At 43.6% G+C, this 23,328-nt stretch overlaps 1 protein-coding gene across 2 annotated transcripts in view; it reads right to left on the bottom strand.

The window, feature by feature from the left end:
* The window catches only part of CLCN7 (Cl-/H+ antiporter 7), a 353,427-nt gene that overhangs the window by 207,681 nt on the left and 122,418 nt on the right, over positions 1-23,328 (bottom strand). For both annotated transcript variants that reach the window (XM_086941381.1, XM_086941382.1), the window contains 4 exons: positions 13,132-13,241; positions 10,023-10,103; positions 8,635-8,697; positions 7,817-7,900 (listed from right to left, as the gene is read on the bottom strand). In XM_086941381.1, the coding sequence (XP_086797507.1) occupies positions 7,817-7,900; positions 8,635-8,697; positions 10,023-10,103; positions 13,132-13,241 (338 nt within the window). The remainder of the gene's footprint in view (positions 1-7,816; positions 7,901-8,634; positions 8,698-10,022; positions 10,104-13,131; positions 13,242-23,328) is intronic.

Genomic DNA, 23,328 nt, shown 5'->3' with positions numbered 1-23,328 from the left:
GCTCACTCCTCCCCTCACATTAGCATGCTAAACACTCCATTCACCACCGGGGCAGATCCTCCCAGACTCTTGGAGCCAGGCTCACCAGCCAGCCTCAGCCAATCACACGCCAGACACAAATATGCCGACTTCTAAAAGTGGCGCTTCTACACTAGACACAATCATACCGCATATACCATTGCGCAGCATTCAATCTCACGAGTTCGCACATACCAGACTCGACCCTGCACACCCCACGCATCAGGAACTACCAGGGACACATACATTCCCCATGCATTCCTATGGGAGGGCAGGCCTCTCTCACCACACGCACTCAGAAGGGGAATCACCATCCCCAGGTTACATATAACAAGCAAAAACTTCAGGGGTGAACCTGCCAGAAGGGCCAAGTCCAACAGGGTGGGAATAGTGTCCCAAAAGGCATGCAGTGTTCACAGACCGCAGTGACAGGCTGGCCTCTTGGATTTCAAGTTTGGGGTTGTGGTACGGAACGTGCCAGGATGTCCTAAATAGGACATCAATGAGGGCTTTGTTGAATGGGAGTAGTGGTTCTGAAGGGGGAACGCTCCCAGTTGCAGCTTCTCTGCCAAGACATCTGTCATGACTGCCACTTATGATAGGCTAAGGTCAAGCACCTCAGTCACCTTCCGCACCACCATGGCAAATGATGCTCCCTCCTCCGTAGCCACGGTAGGGGGAAAAGCATGGCAGTTTCTGGAGAAGTGTCTAGTCCACTGGCTTCACCCAGATCATCACACCAGTCCATGCAACCCTCTCATAAGGCTGGTTCTCCTTAGGGTCCAGCGACCCTTCCCAATCCTTCCAGAGTCCTAGCCAGTAACAATAGGGCTCAGGCTCTGGCCTGGACGGCATGGTTTCAGTTGGCACTGGAGCTGACATCTGATGACGCCCCGCTGGATCGGTTTCGGATTTGATGGATGGGTATGGCACCACTGGGAGCGTCTGCTTCGGGCTGGCACCAGGAAAGGTCTGGATGGTATGACCGGCACCGGATCGGATCCATCTGTGGATCCAGGGGGCCCAACTGGCAACAGGGCTAGAGACGCCGGATTGAATCCTGAAGAGGCCCCTCCTGAACCTGTAGGGCACGAAGGTGCTCCGGCGGGAACGGGTCACCCAAACATGAGGTGCATGACCTCATAAAATTCTCTGAGTTGGGCGGGGGTCGCCCCCACTCCCAGAAACTCAGGGAATCATGGAGCCGGCCCAGGTGCTGGCTCGATCAGGGCGCCTAGTCCAGAGTGGCAACGCTCCCTTGTTGGCCGACAGATGAAGAGACGCTGAAGCATGCTACAACTTCTTCTTGTGGGGCTTTGACGTATGCGAATGGCTCAACGACTTGGATTGTGACGACCTCGGTCTCCAAGACAGCTCCCCGGACCTTTCTATCAACTGAGACCTCAATCGCCGCATATCAAGCAACCAGAAGCTTTAGGGATTGCTCCCTCAAGGCCTTTGGGTGCATGACATGGCAGTTGGGGCAGGCCTTCGGATCATGGTCCTGCTGAAGGCACCAGAGGCAAACAAGATGCGGATCCTTCAATGAGATCCGTCAGTGATAGGTGCTGCAGGGCTTGAAGTCGGCCTTCTTAGATTACATTCCTGGCACACCAGGAGGTAAGACCTCAAAAACTTCAAAAAAACCAACCACAAAATGACTATGTGGTAGCTCTACCGAGATCTGCGCTGCTGGCGAGAAAAGAACAGACGTCAGCGCACCTAGGTGGTACCTATATAGGCACCGCGAACGCCATTTCTGGCATGGACGACACCATGTGGAGCTGAACAAAGCCACTAACTGATGCGCAGGGGTACTGCTCATGAAAAATTTCCGGATGCTAGTCTGATGCCTGGGGATAATTCTAAGATAAGGAATCTGCGTTTCGACGCCTCTATCAGATGAACAAGTCACTTACCTTCGGTAACGCCTTATTTGGTAGAGACTATATCTAGCCACAGATTCCTTACCAACCCACAGATCCTCCCAGCTCTGCAAACGGATTTCTAGTGACAGGGTTTTCCTGTTTCATGGACCTAGTTTTCCACACCAGTGGTCATGGTGCTTTGTGGCTCTGTGCTACTCATGTGGAAAGTCGCGAAAAGAAACTGATTTCCGCACGTCTAGGTGGCTCCTATATACGCACCGCAAAAGTCATTTCCGGCACGGATGATGCCAAGCGGAGCCGAACAGCACCACTTACTGGGGCACAGGGTTACTGATCAGGAAATATTTGTGGATCCAGTCTGACACCCGGGAATAACTCTCTGTCAAATGGGCCAGAAGTCAATCTTCCCAGCTTTGGGTATGTTGATAAATGACATGTTTCACAAAACTATCAATTGAGTGACACTGAAAATCACTGAAAATAAGTGGAGTCATGCTATAGGGGTAATTTCTTGCCATAAATTTTTGTTTTGTCATGTATACTGAAAAAGAAAGAATGTTTTTTTAAACATCATTCCAAATGCTTAACCAAAAATGTTGTCTACTGTATACAATGAAATACACAAGATGATGGACGGAATGTTGCACAATGGCAAGACATTCACCCCCAGTCATAGATCTGGGTATAATCCATCGTTATTTTGCTCACCAAGCCACCCCAGTTCAGACATGGCCATATGCAATCAGTCTTGACCCTGTGCCTCATGGGAACAGTCCAGGCCGAACTGCCAAGCCATGTCTTCCCTGGACCGGAATCAAGCATCCTAGGACCGGTTTCTGGCTATCAGCCGTCTTAAGCCAGGATAGCTTGACTCCAGTGGCTTAGTGAGCACGGGACCCACGTCTGGGCATACCCTTCCCACATAGGGTGAACAGCAAAATACACAAGATGATGGACGGAATGTTGCACAATGGCAAGACATTCACCCCCCAGTCATAGATCTGGGTTTAATCCATCGTTATTTTGCTCACCAAGCCACCCCAGTTCAGACATGGCCATATGCAAATCAGTCTTGACCCTGTGCCTCATGGGAACAGTCCAGCCCGAACTGCCAAGCCATGTCTTCTTGGATTCATTGGATTCAAGCAAGCATGGCTGTAGGCGGCTGTAATGCCAGAAACCGGTCCAAGGAAGCTTGAATCCGGTCCAGGGAAGGCATGGCTTGGAAGTTCGGTCAGGACTGTTCCCATGAGGCACAGGGTCAGACTGATTTGCATATGGCCATGTCTGAACTGGGGTGGCAGAGTGGGCTAAAGAACAGTGATGGATTAAACCCAGATCTGTTTACTGGGTGTGAGTGTTTGATTGGTTCAGATGCTCCGTCCATCACCACCCCCTTTGTACCGCTTTGTTCGCCATAAGTTGGCAGGGTGTGCTCAGACGTGAGTCCCTTGCTCACTTTGCCACTGGATTCAAGCAAGCCTGGCTGAAGATGGCTGTAATGCCAGAAGCCAGTCCTAGGAAGCTTGAATCCAGTCCAGGGAAGGCATGGCTTGGCAGTTCGGGCTGGACTGTTCCCATGAGGCACAGGGTCAGACTGATTTGCATATGGCCATGTCTGAACTGGGGTGGCAGAGTGGGCTAAAGAACGGTGATGGATTAAACCCAGATCTGTTTACTGGGTGTGAGTGTTTGATTGGTTCAGATGCTCCGTCCATCACCACCCCTTTTGTACCGCTTTGTTTGCCATAAGTTGGCAGGGTATGCTCAGACGTGAGTCCCTTGCTCACTTTGCCACTGGATTCAAGCAAGCCTGGCTGAAGACGGCTGTAATGCCAGAAGCCAGTCCTAGGAAGCTTGAATCCGGTCCAGGGAAGGCATGCTTGGCAGTTCGGGCTGGACTGTTCCCATGAGGAACAGGGTCAGACTGATTGAGCTGGGGTGGCAGAGTGGGCTAAAGAATGGTGATGGATTAAACCCAGATCTGTTTACTGGGTGTGGGTGTTTGATTGGTTCAGATGCTCCGTCCATCACCCCCCCCCTTTGTACTGTATACAATGCCCATGCACTTTGAAGTACATAGGTAAAACAACACAGGAAGTGAGGAAACGTATAATGCAACACCAGTCACGTATTAGGTGTAAAATCATGACTGCACCCTTGGTGGAGCATTATAGGGAGAAAGCACATGATCCTATGGAAATGAATTGGTTTGTTCTTGATGTGGTGAAAAAATCTAAACGCAGGCATGATGTGGATCGTCTGTTGACACTAAGGGAGAAAATTTGGATCTGGTTGGCCAAAAGTGTTGAAAATGGGCTGAATCAATTTGTGGAATGGCATACATTAGCGACCCTCTAATGACTGTACTGAATATATTCTATTATCAAAAAGAAAGGAGGTCTCCTCACAATTCCGATTAGGGACGAGGAGTAGTAAGCAACAAAACAGAACTGTTCCCTGTATGTCCAAAAAGTGGAAGATTTTATATGTACCTCCATAACTCAAGAACCCACTAGAATTGCAACCACGTTTCCAATAAAACAAATATAAAAATTAAACATACGATCAAAACAATATTTAAAAATTGTACAATTTATTCCATACAATACAGTATCTAATACACAATATACAGTGCCACACTATAAAGTAAAAAATGTGTCAATTCACATGAAGAACAATAAAATATAGGTTGTCGACACAGCGTTTCAGTTTTAGTGATAACACCTTCATCAGGACAAGGTTCTATTTAATAAAAAAACATCTAATTAGATACATTGATCACATAATTCTTTTAACACTTTCTTATTTTCCTATCCGATATATTCTTTTCTATCAACAGCTATACATTATCTAAGCATTTAAAAAAAAACAGTATCTCAAGGCACATTCTCTAAGTGGTTTTTAGGTTCTGAGTTATGTAGGATCACATTACCTAGCATCGAACTATGTGAAGTCGAGTTTATAGCTACAACAATCAAGAGAATCACCTAGATAGAAGGAGGTGACTTGGAGGATTAAGAAAAGACCCTCAAATTGATAATAGAGGAAAATAACTCCGATTTATTTTTTTTAAAAAAGGTATGTACAATAGGAGTACATAAATGTATATGCTGTTGTAGCTATAAACTCGACTTCACATAGTTCGATGCTAGGTAATGTGATCCTACATAACTCAGAACCTAAAAACCACTTAGAGAATGTGCCTTGAGATACTGTGTTTTAAAAAAAATGCTTAGATAATGTATAGCTGTTGATAGAAAAGAATATATCTGACAGGAAAATAACAAAGTGTTAAAATAATTATGTGATCAATGTATCTAATTGGATGTTTTTTTATTAAATAGAACCTTGTCCTGATGAACGTGTTATCACAAAAACCGAAACGCTGCGTCGACAACCTGTATTTTATTGTTCTTCATGTGAATTGACACATTTTTAACTTTATAGTGTGGCACTGTATTTTGTGTATTAGATACTGTATTGTATGGAATAAATTGTAAAAATGTTAAATATTGTTTTGATCGTATGTTTAATTTTTATATTTGTTTTATTGGAAACGTGGTTGCAATTCTAGTGGGTTCTTGAGTTATGGAGGTACATATATAATCTTCCACTTTTTGGACATACAGGGAACAGTTCTGTTTTGTTGCTGAATATATTCTAGATACACAGTATATATTTGAAGTGACAACACTAGCCTGGGCTCAGGGTAGGTATTCTGTGTATTTGAGTCACTTAATATACTGTATGTATTGAACGGCCGTGAAGTATTAGTTCTGGTATCTATGGAGCGAGCATATATAGATTGTTTAACTGTCCCATGATGATCCTAGGGACTTACTTGGCGATTTATTCGATAATGCATTGCTTTGAGTGCCACTTGGGGGCTTATAAGATGGCCGCCATTACACTGTATTTTAGTTGACTACTATGACTAGGGTCTAGGCACACAGTATAGACCATTGTATATAGAAGATTTGTTAGCGTGATCCTGGGCTCAGGTTACGCGCATGATCTAATTGAAGTATTTCTTGCATATAGCGGCCATTTAAGATTAGTATTAATTTCGGTATTTTTTTCGGTTACAAATTATTGTTGGAGGATCTGAGACATCTATGTAGCATTTTTATGATGATTGGTTGTTTTTAACCCCATGCGCGCTACGCGTTTTCTCACTGTGCGCTGACTTTTGCGAAAACCTGCGGTTCATGACGAGCTCAGCTTGTCATGAGCATACGACAGGTGTAACTCATGACGAGCTCAGCTCGTCATGAGCGTCGAAGGAGTTAAAGTGTCTCATAATATTTTGGTACGGGTTATTTGGTATTGGGTAGTGCTTTTCAAGTCTGAATACTACCAGGGACGTTAAGAAATGGCCGCCATATTGCAGTGCACATCTTTGACGCTGCGCGAGGTGAAAGGTTGGAGCGGCGAGTCGCGGCTTCGCAGACTTTGTGATGCAGAAGGCCGGACGACTGACGACTTTGGAGTTGCCGCATTAAAGTAAGTTGCACATACTCTTTAAGCCCATAGAGCCTAAAAAACAGATAGCAAACACGAGGATGTGGATACTAAGCATGAGGCTTGTTGTGTTATGTTTTTATAGAGTGGATTTGATTGAAGTTATCGTTGAAGTACTGAGGACTTTGGTAACAAGGGGACTCTCTCCTTTTGGAGGTAAGAGTGAACAATGGCAGTAGTTGCCTCTTGCTCCACTAGACTCTGTTGGTATCTGATGTGGTTGACTCTGCTTGGGATCTAATGTGGTTGTATCACATTTCAACCGTAGGATCAATTGATTGAAGTTTCTGACTCTGTTTGTGTTGTGAGTATCCACAGTTTTTTGTTACATTTTTGTTACTCTGGTGTGGTGTTGGTTATGGTCAATTTGTTTTCCTCACGTTTGTGGTTGTTGGATACATTTTGATTAATCTTGGTCCACTGTGTTTTTGGTTTGGTGTAAGCAGACAATCACGGTTGTACATATGGGTAAGGTGTAGTACTGTTTATTGAATGTATATATTATGTTTTATAATAGATTGGGAGCAACCTTTTCGTCCTGAGGATGGTCTCGTCGAAGTGTGTTAAGTGTGTGTGAGACCGAAACGTCGACGCCATTACACCTTTTGTTGTTTCAAGAACACATTTATGAAAACTGATAAAATCAAAAATACTCTGAATTGGTGATACTGTATGGCAATTTATGTTATCTGGTCCATACGAATGTGCAGAGGGTGTATGATACTGTTGTGATACAAACAAATTATAACAGTTTTCGGTTGCCATATATGAATTGTATATATATTTATGTTTTGCACTATAAACTTTAAAAAAACAAGCTTTTCGATAAAAAGAAATAATATCGAAACAACCTTGTTCTGTGTTATATCAAATTATTCGTTCATGTCTATGACGATATTTAAATAAGATATGGCTTGTGAAAAATAATTCCTCAAGGATTGCTGTCTATTGAATTGAATATATACCTATTCCCTTGGGGAATAGTGGGTTGCCCTATTTACTGTTCGACATGAGAAGTGGAGCAGCATATAGTTACTGCGCCAAGGAGTATCAATCCTAAACCAAGGATCCTCATCAAGCAGCACCTTCATCACTCCACATACATTGCCTGATCCATTTCACCTTTCACTGATTTTATATATTCTCATACTCTTAACCTTATGCAACATTCTGTGACATTTCGTTTTGTTTTATTTACAGGGAAAACAAAGATGCCCAATGCAGAGGGATTCAAGCACAGAAGTCAAAAGACACCAAAGCCTAAGACTGGGTGAAACAAGCAGATTGGCAAAATCTATGATGACAATGCGTATCACTGACTTCAGATCATTAAATGGCACTTACTGTTTGCTACTTTCAATCTTACTTTGTTATGAAGATTTTACCTTAAAATCCCGCTTTAGTGACGTAGATCTTCCTTGCGAAATGCCAGCAGCTACCACAGCCCCAGAATGGATCATCGGGCCTTCCTGAAGAGGAGCGATGGATGTAAAATGTCATCAGGAAGATGTATGTAATATGTAGTAACAAATACATTTCAGGATTACAACTGCAGAGAAAATGGGGTACTCAAAACATGGAATAAACACCACCGAAACAATAACAATTAATTGGGTTTTCTCCCTTTATTGTGCCATTAGGAAAAGTCCTCAGTTTCATGGCAAATACAATGGCCACTGTACGACCTGGGAGCATCTGCACCCTAACAAATGCAAATATAATAATGCTGAGCTTCAAGCCAGCTTCTTCTTGTAAATTCTTGAATAAAACTTATAATAAAGTTCAGCTCTGCTCATGGAGTAGGTGATTAAAGAGACTTTCAAACAATAGACTTATTCTCTTAGAACTACAACTAACACTCCATTCATACATTTTCCTTTCCTGGACATGATGTCCTATCCCTCGCCTAGGCTGCATCTTCTTTATCGATGATGCCTTAATACATGATCTCTGCACATGACACATCATTACACTTTCCTTCCTCAGGAAATTGCCATTATATTGGGCATTCCTCTTTTTTCTTCCTTCCCTCAATGACACTCACAACAGCCTAGATCACTGCACATTGCCCATAATGTCTTGTATACGGTCTATACAGGTGCCTCACTGATTGGGCCCCAGCACATCTTTGGAAAGCTCCTAGCCTATGTAAAGAGGACCCAAGTTGTCAGTATGTTTAATTTATTTCTTTTGGACCTTTTACCTTTCCTACAGCGAGTCCTCCAACCACTGAGAAGATGACTCCAACAACTTTCACCATCAGCGTCTGCAAAATAAAACAAATGGTTACTTTTTTGAGAGGCAGGTGTTTAGCCTGTTTCCACTTTAAGGGAAGACATCCTGCAGTACTGTGTTATTCAGGATCATAGATTCTTCTAAACATATTGCTCCCAGGTTTTAGGTGCATGCCTTTCCGTCTCTCCACTGTAGGAGTTGTTTTTTTAAACCTTAACCCTTACCAGTCACCCCTTATCAGCCTCCTGGAATCCTCGTTCCAGCTTCACTTCAATAGTATTTTGGGTCGATGGATGCTAACTCTGCCTTTGCTCTACTTGCCAGGGACTTACCCAACATTCTGACCATTTGGCAGGTCCTTACCTACCCTTAATGTGTATGACGTATTAGCACCCCACATTCCCCCGCTAAGATTTTCCTGTGTCCTTCCAGGTGGTAGATATTTGGGTGCACATTGTGGCTCGGATGCTCTTGCCGTTAATTCCCAGTTGAAACAAAGGCTTAGTTCCCATTGCTACCATATAGCAGATGAGGTATAAAGATTTGTAAAACTTTTTCAGCAAACACGTTTCAAGCAAGAAGAACTGGTCTCCCTTTGCCTCCTTGATAACGTGTTCTCTCTGCTTACTTATCATTCCTTTCAAGTGGCACAGGATGTTACTCACTTAGGCATTCAAACTGCAGGTAATTGCCACCTCCCAAAGCTGACGCTTAGTAAGTCAGGTGCTTGTCATAACTGCTCCAAATATAAACTACGTTTACCATTTCTCAAGATTTATGACTTAAAGGTATTTAAAGTTGCTGGTTATCTCAACAAGTTGACAACGAGACCTGGTACAATTGTGAACTCACTGCCAGAAACCAATCCCAGCCTTCTCAAAAATGTAGAGGATAAAAAAGACAATCAACGGTGGGTGCAAAATAACGTTGGGTGTGGATTTATCATGAGACACTGGCATCCTGAGACGGAATACTTCCCTTGGTGAGGGTTCTAGAAGCGGCTTAGCCGACTGTCATCTTTGGTCTTCTTTTCAAATATTCTTTACCATCACAGTCGGTCCATTACATTTCTGGTGTGTGTACACCGTTAACATTCACCTCCTCACTCACTCCCATCACTTCATTCTTCCATCCATCTTCTCCTTCATCCATCAACCCCTTCATCCCTCCCTCCGTCCATCCATCCATCCATCTCTCCCTTCATCCGTCCATCCCATCCATACCCCCATTTCCCCACCCATCCTTATGTTTTTGTTAGTGTCCTGCTATTGATGTATCAAGCCTCCATTGAACACCATATAACTCATACAATACAAAACAATACATATTAATATGCAAGTGTGGAGAACTGCTTACCTTGAGTCGCACCACATGGGGGATCTTTACCCCATTCAGAAAGCATTTAATCTGTGGAATTCCACTACCAGCTGCAACAGGCTAAGGAGGGAATAAGCATTGGTACCAGTAAGTATTACAAATATTTTGGAGAAAGAGACATATCATTTTGAAATGTATCCACCACACACGTAGTGACCAGAACTTCAACATACCACTGTCTATTGGCATGTTTTAGATAATGAAGGCCTACTGGCTTCAGTATGAATCCGGAAACATTTAAAGTTCTCGCTAGCAAAGATAACCATCCTTTACATTTGTTTTTAACATTACCTCTACCTCCCTAAGAGTAGCAGCAAAGCGCCAGTGACCAATACACTTCTTTTATTCTCAATTACTTAAAATTGATGCAAATCATTATACAATTAACTTTTTAAAATGTTCAAACAAATCAACATAAAATCTAAAAAAAAAAAAATATTCATGACAGATTCCGTAGTTCATTTATTTAATTGAATACATTTCTATTTTTTAAAGCCTCAGTGAACATCACTATGGATTCACACTAAAGTCAAACATGCCTGGCCCCAATACCATCAAGCATGTTGTCATAGTAGACACCCCAGACATAATGGATTTCCTGCCTGAAAGTATATATTACGAAAAACATAAATAGCGATATGGAAGGAACCCCTCTATGTTTGTCTGTTCTATTACTGTTTGATGTAATATGAAGACAATCTTCCTTTTGTAAGACACAGTGGCATGCTTCATCATTTGGCTCCTTCTCGCATTGGTCGGAATGATTACCAATGTCGGCTACTACCATGGTAACGGTGAGTTCTTGATATCCATATAGGTGTGTCTATTGTAGGGGTGTCCTAACTTAGGGAACAGAGAGGAAGGACAATAACTAAAACTACCTACTAGTAGACTAATGACTTTACTCCGGTTTCCAGTGTGTAGGGTTACATTTGCTGGTGAATACTTCGACACTGTAAAGAGGTCAAAAAGGGTCAGTGGGATTTCATCAGGACCACGACCATCTCTGTGATGAAATAGGACAATTAGTGATGTGTAGTTTAATCGTTATCATAGCAACTAGTGATACTAGACCAGAACTTTCCAAGGGTGGGCCAAACATCTACAATCACACACAAACCACGGATTTGGGTAATCCGCCCATTACACTTAAGGTCCGAAAGCAAGCTGAATCTTTATGTTCAGTGGCCGCATCCTTAGACTGCCTCCAAGCGTCCAAGAGGAGCAGAAACATGTCGACCTATTTCTGGGTCTATGTATCCCCACCTTTATAAACCCAAAAGAAAGTGCGAGTAACTTGCTCAACTTGCATTATAGGACCTTTAGTAAAGCTGTAATATTTTCAAAACAATGAACTGAGAACACAGACAAGTCTGGTTGCTTTACTCCTTAATGGGGACAAGAGATGACAACAGTCCACTCTTTCTCTATACTCGATACTCAGCAAAATTAATTTGAGGTTCTCCAAATTTCTTGCTAATTTACAAATATGTTCAGCTCTTTTGATTCACCTCTTGACATTTTCAAATACCAACACATCACTTCAGAGAGATTAATCATAACATTGTTTCACTCATTTTAATTTTCCAATTCTGCAACAATTGTCTGTAACCATATTTGAGTTTACACTGATAAAAGATTGGGTGTTACTGTACACATAGGAGGTATGGTTACCCAAAGTAGACTTGCATGATAACAAGCAAAGTTTGGCAAATTGACCCGTCTAAGCAGATTGTGTGAAATGCATAAAAGTAGATAGGGGTTAAAGATGCATACCTGGACAAGACTATGGTGGGACCACATAGCAGATATACTTACACAAACGATCCACTCAGATCTGTGGCGGGACTTGTTTACATACAAGAACTCACAACTCTCACGCATCCTATGAGATCCCCGACGTAGCTAGCAAATGTTTTAAAAGTGTCAAAATCCACACATCCTATGGCTAAGAAGACAAGACGTGGCCCACCAGGAAAAAGGATGTCAAACTTGTGAGTAGTCAAGATACAAATGAAGAATATGTGTATACTGTATTCACCATATAAGACATTGGTGTGGGTGCCTGAAATCGAGAGATAGGCCAGAGTGAAAGAAGACTTAGACATCTTCCAGTCCCATCAGCAGATGCAGTAGAAAGACTATATATATATTGTTCAGGTAAAAAAAAAAGTAGAGTGGTGGCATACATAGTATAAATACTTCCACCAGGCTAAAATTGAGTTGAATTAGTGAACTGCACTTCTCAAATTCTAAGTTGAGTCTATACTCTGCAAATCTTTTCTCTATAATGTAGTAGTGGCCCTGGTGCCATTTCCTTAGATTGTGTAATTGAAATTCCAGTTCTGGACCTCATGTGAAAATGAAGAAAACATAAAAAAAACAACTGCAATAATCGTGAAAGTAAATTAAAGAAATGTCATAATGAAGAAAGGTAATCAACTTTAGAGCAAATAAAGTTCTTGAAATTTATAAAAGAAAAGTTACAAAAAATAGCAAAGGGTCAAAATTACGGACAAGTAAGGTTTTACAATTTGTCGGTCAGGATTAAAGTTGGAATCATGCTATGGAAAAACTAAGTGTAAGGGTTAAATTTAGGGATGTGTTTAGCATAGAAGTGGTTGTCAGGGTTCACATTAGGATCAGTGATGGGTTTAGTGGAAGGAGTTGGAAGTTACAGAAAGGATAAGAACACTGTGGCATTCTATACCAAAGGTTCCATGGCTCTATAAAGAAATAGAGATGCTCACAGGGGTCCTGTTTTCAGATTGCAAGATGGATGGATCTTCAGCTTACTCGTAGCTGAAAAAAGTGATAACAGTGGCGTTTTGTTCATATATTGTAATTGGTTGCAGTTTTAGACTCGTGGTCAAATCAGATTTAATTGGTGAAGTTCAGGTTATCATGAAAACTAGCATGAACCCAGTTTACATACATTCTAATATATTAGTATTCTTCTACAGTAGTGGATGCTTCCTTTGTGTCTATACAAGGAACCTGCCAGAATGGCTTTAGACATATATATTACAGCTAAAAGGAAAGTTCTATTTCAGTACATAACAATCAAAAGTCTATTTTTGTCCCTTACCTCAATGTAGGCGACAATGATGGAGCCAACAACGACAAAGGCAGAGTTCAGGGTTGCCCAAAGCAGCAGAGAGAAAGAGAGTCCCCCTGAGTCAGTGAATTTATCAATATCTAGACATTTTCATTAAGGAATCTCACAAAGAAGAGTGGAAGAAGAAAACCAATTACCATTTCTCATACATGCTTTAAAAAATACAATAAGGGAAGGCTTCCGAGTTAGAGACAGTGTATTAAAATACTTGTACATAACCAATATGTCATAAGGAAATGTTACTTACCTTGTAACCATGTAGTGCTGTAGATTCACATGTTCTACAAACCCTTTCCACCTAGTGTTGGGCCCGGACCTTTGCAACTTGTTTTTCTTCAAAGAAGTTAAGTCAGAAGACCGGCTCTACTTCAGATAGTTTTCCACTAAGCGGGCCAGCAGTGTAAGTGGAGCCTGGTTTCCAACACAAAGTGTGGTGTGGATAGCAAAGGAAGTTAAAGTAAATGGAAAGCATCAAAAATAATCTGTTGCTTCTAGGGAGGAGGGTTGGCACATATGAATCTAAAGCATTACATGCTACAAAAAATCTTACAGGGTATTATTTTACATTCATAACATATGTGGCTGTCGATATATATGCTATGCATAGACTATAAAGCAGTCCCTCTCCAACGCAGGCTGTGACCAGATAATGCAGACATTTGATAAAGTATTCATAATAGCACTTGGCCTATCAATGACTGTTGATGTTGAAAGACGTCATCACAATAATGCTTGGTGAAGGTGTGTGGGGTTGACCAAGTAGCAACTTTGCAGATATTCAGTTAAAGGAATGTTATCTAAAAATACTAACATTGCACCCTTTTTGCATGCAGAGCGGCATCTGGGGGGGGAGAGGGGCACAGCAAGTATGTGCTTAACCATGGCATAGGAACTTTGAATACACATTACACATGTGGTGAAGCCAGCTTTAGACATGGCAGAGGCCCTGTAGGGTTTGGCAAGGCCACAAAAAGATGACTAGACTTTCTAGACGGCTTAGTCCTTTCAATGTACTGCAGAACCACTCTCTTAAAATCAGGAGAGTGCCAGATATTCTGGTTGTAAGAAAAACTGGGAGCTCAATGGTTTGGTTTGTGTGGAAAGGTGAAACAACCTTGAGCAGAAAGTTAGGGTTGGTGTGAAGAACAACCCTGTCTTTACAAACCAAAATAAAGTGTTCTTCAACTGTAAGAGCCTAATGTTCACGAATGCATCTATGGGAGGTGGCTCGGATTAGGAAAGTAACATTCCAATACAAAAAACTGTAGTTGGCATGAGTGTAGGGGTTCAAAACGAAGACCCACGAGTTGTGTGAGAACTACATTGAGATTCCAGGAAGGTGTCAGCAGAGTCTTTGGAGGTACTGCCCTCTTTGCAACCTCCACTAAGTCATTATTGACCAATAGTCTAAACAGGCAAGAGTGTTGTCTGTTTTGTAGGTAATTTACAACTGCAGTTAAGTTTAAGTATATAGAAGTGTAGGCCTGCATGGAAACGTTAAGAGTTTGGAAATGCAGTAATGCATAAATCTTTTCCGTTTTACAGCAAAGCAGGTGTGAGGAGTAGGCTTTTGTGCTTCCTGCAGGATAGTCATCAATCCTTTAGGAGACTTAGGTAATCAAACTCTAAGAACTCAAGTGCGAAATCACAATATTTAGCTGTTTGTGAACTGGGTGTCAGAACTAACCCTGCTGCAGAGGGAGGTAGTCTGATATATGCGGGAGCTTCTCGTGAGGGCTGACCGACATCTCTAGGAGAATACTATATCTCTCTGGCTCAGGTAGATGCCACTATGATGAGTCAGGAACACATGTCTAATTTTCTTCACCATGTATAGGATGAGGGGGAGAGTTGGACAAGCATAAGCAAATATCTCTGCCCTGTTTATCCATAGTACATTGCATATGGACTGTCGCGGTTGTTTCCCGGGGGTGAAAATTTGGCTTTTCAAATTTTTGGTGGTAGCGAACAGTCTTCTGTCTGGGTCCTCTACTGTTGGAAGTACTTCTGGAGGACTTGTGGGTTGAGACAAAGTGGTTCTCCAAACCCTGCAAATGTTCTGTCAGCAGGTGAATGTAGATGTGGATTGCCTACCAAATGTGTTGCGCTAGCACAGTGAGCCGGGAGGGCAGAGAGCCAGGAGGAGTGGGTGCCATCCTGCTTATGGCTGTCATGCTGTCTGTAGGTAGTATTGTTTTCCTTCAATGTAAGTGGGAGGACCAGAATGCCCTGGAAAAAGAAATAATCCTTACACCCAGACTAGGCCTTCTTAACATTGGGGCACTGACTGACCTTACGGAGGTGGAAAAACAACTAACTACACTAGGCTATACCCTTGTTAAGCAGGGACTTGTGAGAGGTTGGGGAGCGACAGACACACCTTCTCCCCGAGTGTGGGTGAAAGAGTTCGACAGATGCTTGATTCTGGAAACTGAAGTTTTCAAGTCTCGAGGTTGTCCGTAGAAATGGGATAGGAAATGGGGCAAATGGAATGTATATTGTGGTAATCTATGTATTTGCTCATCGGTGGAACTGGAAATGCAGCATGGTGGGAAGCGAGATATTGGAATATTGTGGCTGAATTATTCTCTCCTTAGCCACTGTGATGACCTATTAAGCGATTATTCGGAATGTCAAATGGAAAATGTATGCAATTCTACAGTTGAAATTAATAAAAAGATGTTTAAAAAAAACAAATATATAAGTGGGAAGAATGCTTTGAAGACTAGTCTAACAGAGATGTGTTTTCAAGATAGTTTATGTGGCACCTGTGTGGTGCTGAGAGGTACAATGGTTCTGGACCGACATCTCATGAATCGCATCAGTGGTGATGATCTTATTTATTTATTTATTTTGTTTCTTATATAGCGCCGGAATCGACCCCAAGAGGTATCTCCGCACTTTATGATCTCCCAAGATGCCAGATCGAACCATAGTCATAGGAGCCCTAGATCTTACACAGCCGGAAACAGATACGTCTTCAAGGATTTCTTAAAAGCATGTAGGTTGGTAATTTGTCTTAAGGTTAGGGGCAGAGTGTTCCAAAGAGTGGGGCCCTTAAAAGACAATGCACGACCTCCTTGTTTTGCCTTCTTAATCCGTGGAATCTGCAGCAATAATAAATTGCTAGAACGTAAAGAGCGGGTTGGAATATAAGGCTGAAATAATTCAGCCAGATATTTAGGACCAGATCCACAGAGGCATCTGTGAATTACACAACAGATTTTAAACTCCATTCTCTGGCGGATGGGCAGCCAGTGGAGCTTATACAGAAGAGGGCGGGCGGGGCCCTATTGGGAGCGTCCAGGACTAATCTGGCCGCAGTATTCTGGACCACCTGCAAACGGCTCAATTGCTCCTCGTTGACTGAGAGGAGCAGTCCATTGCAGTAGTCCAATCTACTGACCACCAATGTCTGAACCAGTGTTTTCCTATAGCAATCATCCAGGAATGGGAACACACGCCTCAGGAGCCCAATGGTCCTGAAGCAGGTTCCCGCCACCAGATTCACATGGTCCTTTAGCGATAATGCTTGGTCAAGCCTCACTCCCAGATTTTTCACTATCTGCTTAGGGCAAGGAGCAGCTCCTAAATCCGTAGGCCACCACTCAGGCGACCACAGGAGGGGGGCTTCTCCAAAAAGCACGACCTCCGTCTTGCTCACATTGCATTGTAAGCAATTGGAGGTCAACCAGTCAGATACTGATCACTTGCGAAAAGCGGTCTAGAAAGTGTCTTCACAGTAACAGATTGGTGCTGTTCCACCAAATTAGAAAGTATAGACCCTTGGACGTTATCAACACTAGATCCTGACAATGCCCTTCTCCTTGAGCCCACTTTCTTTTGAGGCATTCCTGTAGGGGGTACATGTGCAATTTGGCATATGGTACAATTGCAATGCATGAAGACATCATTCCCAAATATTCGAATGGTAATTGGACAGGGAGCCTTAAAAAGATTGTAGCAATGCCACCACCCTCTGGTCATTGGGTATGCCTGTCACTTCCTTAAGGTATTACCTTAATCTTCCACTTCCCTGTGTTACATGGTTGGGGGAGGGAAGGAGAGACATTGCTTAGCAACAGAGAAGCCCTTGTGGGACTACTGCTACCTTTGCCATGCCTATTAGCACTATAGGACCCTCTAGGGATAGAATTAGCTGTTCGGGGTCCTGAAAGGACTGCTGGTATGGCTTATAAGGAGGTATATGATTTGAGCCTGCTGGTTTGGAACCACCTTTGGGCTGCTATTTCCAGGAAGCAGACTCAGGACTGAGGCACTCCAGGGGACTCATGAACTTAGCTGTGCCACAGCCTTCTTTGTTTTTTTGAGCATCTGGTTCACCGGAGGGCTAAACAGATGCACACTGTTAAAGGGCATTTCTAGATCTAGGAACACGATCTCCTCGATGTTAGAGCTGCAGAGAAGCGTGCCTCTTGACGTTCGGATGCCTGGTGTACCAGAATGCCAGAGGACCTACCTCTCCTTCCTGGGTGCCAGGCACGACTTTGCTTCCATAAATGTGGGGTGTCTCCAAAAACACTTGCCACTGCATCTTGTGTTGTGCCCACCTTCTCCCCCTTTGAGAGTGTTCTTACAGGGGAAGGCATTAAACGAGGTCTCAACATGCTGTTGGGAAAGGCAGAGGTTGTAGGCCTCTTAGTGATCGGCCCAGAGCTATTTTCGATCACAACTGTGACAAAAGTGGAAAGGAGTGCATTCCATAACACTGTCCTAGGTGCATTTTTGAGTGTCCCTCAGTAAAGTTCATCTGAACTGGCATCTAGAAGCTGTGATATGTTGAGAAGCTGCAGGAAGTGGCCATTGGTTCCGAAGACCCATTGGTACGAACAGATACCTCTCAATGCAAAAAATAGTTTTTCACTGTAAAGCTAAAGAAGGAGCTGCTCAGCCTGGAGCTGCTCAGCCTGATACATAGAAGACCTGGTGCTCTAAAAACGTCAGCTCTTGAGCAGTGTTCCCGACAACAGATTTAAGAGGCGAAAGAAAACAAACTGAGGTGGGCTTGTGTTCTGCAGCATTGTGGACAAAGGGTAAAGTCATAACAGTTCTTGTGAATCAAACGTCTTTGAAGAAAAACAAGTTGCAAAGGTCTGGGCCCAACACTAGATGGTGGGAGTGTGCAGAGCATGTGTACCTACAGCCAGGTATATAACGAAGAATTTGCCATTAGTTATGAAAGTTGATAGTAAGTAAAAGAACGAGATGATAGTAATTACCCAAAGCACTGGCATTACTACACACAACAGTTCAGAATTTTTTATGGAACGAAAAAACCTGCGTAACGTGGGAGAGACTGCCTGAACTCTACACAGAATTTCTGAAAAGTGGCGGAAAAAGTTTATAGCAACTCAGTGGAAGGAGGTGAGACAATGAGCAGTGTTGGAGATGCGGCGGCATTGGGGAAATAGAGAAAAAAACAGACTGGCAACATTGCCTCCAGCTTTAACAACTACATTCACAAACCTTCTAAAGGACATAAGCCACTGTGATCCCTCTATCACAGATCTCAAGGCAGGCAACTGGTCTAAATCTAGGGCCGGATGTACTAAGCCATTTATTGGGGACAAACCACGAGATTTGCGAAATTACCATGTTTGCTACTACTAGATTGTTTTTTTTTCTCAGAACAAAATGTTATTGTTGTTTTGAATGAGATTGCATGACATCCACAGTACTCCGAACACCGGAGGGGCTGTGAGTATAAGATCAAAATACAGAGAATAGCAATCAATACAGTAATCAAGATATAACATTAGTATCGAACATCCCCTACCCCCCCTGCCCCGTAAGAACTACCCCCACCCGGGTCCCACCCTAGCCCCGTTCACGATGTCCACCCAGGTCCAAGCAAAACAGTCTTTATGAAATTGGTAATGCACTCTTCCCTCGCCCTGGTTCTCAAAACAGTTGTTCATCAGCTACCTCTTGCTGTATCGGCGGCTCCAGCCACAACCCCCTGTACTCCGCCCATCTCTTCCATATTCTAGTGCTTTCTGGGGCAGCCACAGGCCTCAAACACTGAACGTTCCAGTCCCATATAGTAATCCAATCCCTGTTCCCACACCTCTATTGGGGGAGCCCTAGGGTCCTTCCAGGCGCGGGCCACGTCCCTCTTAGCTACAGTAAGGCCCAGAAGTAGTAAGTGTCGTTTGTAGATGTTACCACCCACTTGTTCCAAGACATGTAGAAGGCCCAGCTGCGATGTACGGGGGAGCTTCCAGCCCAACACTTCATCCAAGCAATCCCATACACGCGTCCAGTATCTCTCCAATGCCCCACAGGACCATACCGTGTATAGGAAGGAGCCCACCTCCCGGCCACATCTCAAACAGTCGGGGGGGCAATCAAACCGGCCCGCCACAGTCTCTCTCTCGTACAATAAGCTCTGTGTAAGTATTTAAATTGGATGAAGCGCAATCGTACAGCGATGGCCGCCTCCCTCGGAGCCGGGAGAGCCTCCCTCCAACCCTCTTCATCTAGTTCTCCTACGTCTCTCTCCCAGGCGGTTCGCAGGTTGTCCAGAGAGGGGAAGCAATGTATAACCAGTGACTGGTAAATGCAGGATATTTTCTTTTCCACCAGTTCCCCCATGAATAACTTAGCTTCTAGTGGACTGAACTCCGGTAGGGAGTCCAGTCCCTCCAGGGCAGGGGTAATGGCATGTCGGAACTGCAAGTATTTGAAAAATTGAGTATGGGGCATGTCATATTCGTCCCTCAGTTCCTGGAATGATTTAAGGGTCGTGCCCTTCATGACATGTCCCAGTGCCGAGATCCCCATCGTATCCCAGCCGTGGAACCCTTGCAAGGTTGCCAAAGGCGATAAACTGCCATTTCGCCACAACGGGGTCTCCTCAGTTAGCCTGTTCCACCATCCCATGCGGCTAAGCGCTTGACGCCAGATCGAAAAGACCACCTGTGTAACCACTGGGAGCCTCTTTCTCTTCCCCGCCGAGTACAATAACATATGTAAAGTGTCTGGTTCCATCAAAAATCTCTCTAGGGCATAAGCCGGATCACTCCGATCTCCATACCACCACTCATTTAACACCAACAAGTAGGATGCTTGATAATAGGATAGGATATCCGACGACGCCAGGCCACCGCAATACGTAGAAAGGAAACAGGTGCGGAGTGCCACACGTACAGCACCCCCTGCCCAAAGGAAGCGGCCTAGTGCTGAGTTAACCTTGCGAAACCACTGCGGCGAGACAGGATAGGGGTGGTTCTGCAACTGATAGAGCAGACGAGGGAGGGCCACCATCTTGAAAATGGCCGAACGGCCATACAGGTTCAAGGGCATACGGGACCATGTTTTCATGTCTGACTGACCCCGATCCCAGACTGGAACGACGTTGCGTTCCCACGAGACTCCAGGTATGTCGGTTAGAAACACCCCAAGGTACTTAATACCCCCTGTTGCCTCTTGTAGAGCCGGCGCCCAGTTACCTAGTGCCTCAATATCTCCCAGGGTCCATAAAGTGGATTTCCACACATTAAGATGAGGCCCTGAAACCTCTCCAAACACCCGCATAATTTCAAGGACTCTCGGTCCCGACCTATTTAGGTCCGTGAGAAAGAATAGCACGTCGTCAGCATAGAGCGCGATACTGTCTGACGGCCCAGCCTCCCATTCAAAGCCCCTCATCTGCGCGTCTATGCGTACCTATGCAGCAAGAGGTTCCATGACGAGGGCAAACAGGTCCGGCGAGAGAGGACACCCCTGTCGGGTGCCCCGTCCGATAGGAAAGGTATCTGAGACCGCGCTGGCCACTCGCACCGACGCCGTCAAATCTGTATACAGCATCGGTACATACGAGAGGAAGTGGGGTCCAAGATTCAGACGAGGCAAGAGCGCTTGTAGGTAAACCCAGCTCAGCGAGTTAAAGGCTCTATCTATATCAGCCAACAAAAGCGCTGCCTGAGTTCCCGTAGCTCGCATCATTTCCAACGCCACTTGGGCCCACCTAATGTTGTGTCTGGTAGCTCTGTGCGGCATAAACCCAGCCTGGTCCGAATGGACCAGGGTGGTGATTAACGGGAGGAGGCGGTTAGCGAGGGCCTTGGCCAGTATCTTCGCCTCGATATTCAGAAGTGAGATAGGGCGATATGATTCATGACGGTCAGGGGGTCTCCCTGGCTTGCAGAAGACCACTATCTCGGCATGCCTCCAATCCCTCAGTAGGTGGCCAGACTCTCTAGCAGCATCCAACGCCTTCTTAAAATGTGCCCCTAACTGGAGATGAAATTTCCGAAAAAACTCGCACTGGAACCCGTTGGGCCCTGGGGCCTTCCCTGCGTTCAGTTCCCCAAGGGCCTTCCGTAATTCTTCTGCGGACAGTGGAAGCTCTAGATGACTGCGCTCTTCATCAGAGATCCCCTGTGGTGGGAGATCCACCAGAAATTTGTCTACGGCGTCCGCTGGGAGGGATTCCCTAGGGGCATATTGTACTAGATTGTTTTTTAGTATGTACTAAACCCTTTTTGCCATTTGGTATGTGTTTACCGAATCTTGAAATGGGTTTAGAAATGCAAACTTAATCACTATTTGGAAGGGGCTGTTTCACTATGCGGCAATAGTCTGGCACTGCCATTTCGGTTGTAAACCATTGATAGGTTTCAGATTCTTTAAAGAAGCTGGAAACTCCTGCGTTAAGGGTAGAGTTATCCCCTTGCGACCTGAGTGGGCAGTGTTCCAATAGAATATTGCAAACCCTGAAACTTTAAAAAATAAAGTAAAATAAAGTTACGAGAAATTACGATACCAAATATCTTATATTAGTCCTCAAGTAGGTTAGTAAATCTATTTAAAACTCCAAAAAGTCACATCAGAAAATAACTGGAGAAGAGTGACTCCAGTTGATGCCATATTGGTAAGGCCAGATAAAAAAAAATATACGGGAGTAGTGCGAGTTTATCATAAAGAGTTTGTCTTAGTGCTAGTTAAAAATATATGGGAGTAGAGCGAGTTAGTCAAAAGTGCCTAATATCCATCTAATTTAAAGGCGGTCTGAATTTCACAACCTGTCAAAAACATCTAATAATCAATTCCATAAAATCTAAAAATTATATTGAATATACACTCGAAGGCCGCAATATTCAGTCCAACAGTCCAAAACCCACGAGATAACATGTGGTAGACTGGTCTGGAATCCGTTTGGATTGAAAAGTAATATAGTCATGTGACCAAATTGTGTGAAAAAATGGGAAAAGAAGAGAAATTGAAATTCATAGAGGGGAAGGTAAAGATCATATAGAACACTCATTAGTACATGATCATTTTTAGATTCCAGAATTGATTACATTGTTCCAATGAGATATTGCAACTTATTTACACATAGCAGTAGAGATGTAGTATGATCGTATGGCTAAGTACTGAACATTTTCCTATTAACACATTGGTGCTATCTTATGGTATTGAATACTGTCCCCATAATCCTCCAACTGATGTGTTAGATGGCTAAAATATCTAGAATTATATCCAGGTAAATCATACTCTGTGATCATACACCTTATCATTCTTGGAGAAAGACATGTAATTTCCTGTCCGTATTCAAACCAAGGTCCACATATCTACGTTTTATCAGCCACCTAGTCTCTAATTTCCTGAGTGCTAAGGCAGCATTTCAAAACTCGGAGGAAAGAGTTAAAAAGAAAGGAAAAAAAAAAGAAGATGCTATGACTCAGTAAACGCTGGATGCATTACAGCACCTTTATTTTATGTTTGTACTTTTAATTATGTTGTCTTAAAAACATTGAAAAGCCAAATAGAAGACTTATTTGGCGTTGTCAGTCTATTCTTTGCCATACTGTAGAACTGAGCGGCTGCTGTACCACATGGTAAAAAAAAACAAAAATTGACAAAGCAATAAATCTTGCACAGGCGAGAACTATTTGCTTTGCCAATACTTTTTTTGCTGCCGGTATGTGGCTTAAGGGGTCATGGACTGTATTCAGAAAAGAAAATAAGCAGGTTTGGAAAGGCATTGGGGAGCTGTCTGCTCTCCCCAATGCCCTCTTTCACAAAGTGAAGCTCCCTCATTGACAATTTCCACTTTGTGAATATCAGCACCGGCTTTTGGGAATCTGTACCCAATCAACAGTTTGTGATTGCAACTGCATTTGCAAATAACAGCAGCACAGC

This window comes from Lissotriton vulgaris, chromosome 10 (genome assembly GCF_964263255.1).
Source record: "Lissotriton vulgaris chromosome 10, aLisVul1.2, whole genome shotgun sequence".
Taxonomy (NCBI): Eukaryota; Metazoa; Chordata; class Amphibia; order Caudata; family Salamandridae; genus Lissotriton; species Lissotriton vulgaris.
The sequence above is the reverse complement of the archived record's forward strand: the minus strand, read 5'-3'. Positions and strand labels throughout refer to the sequence as shown.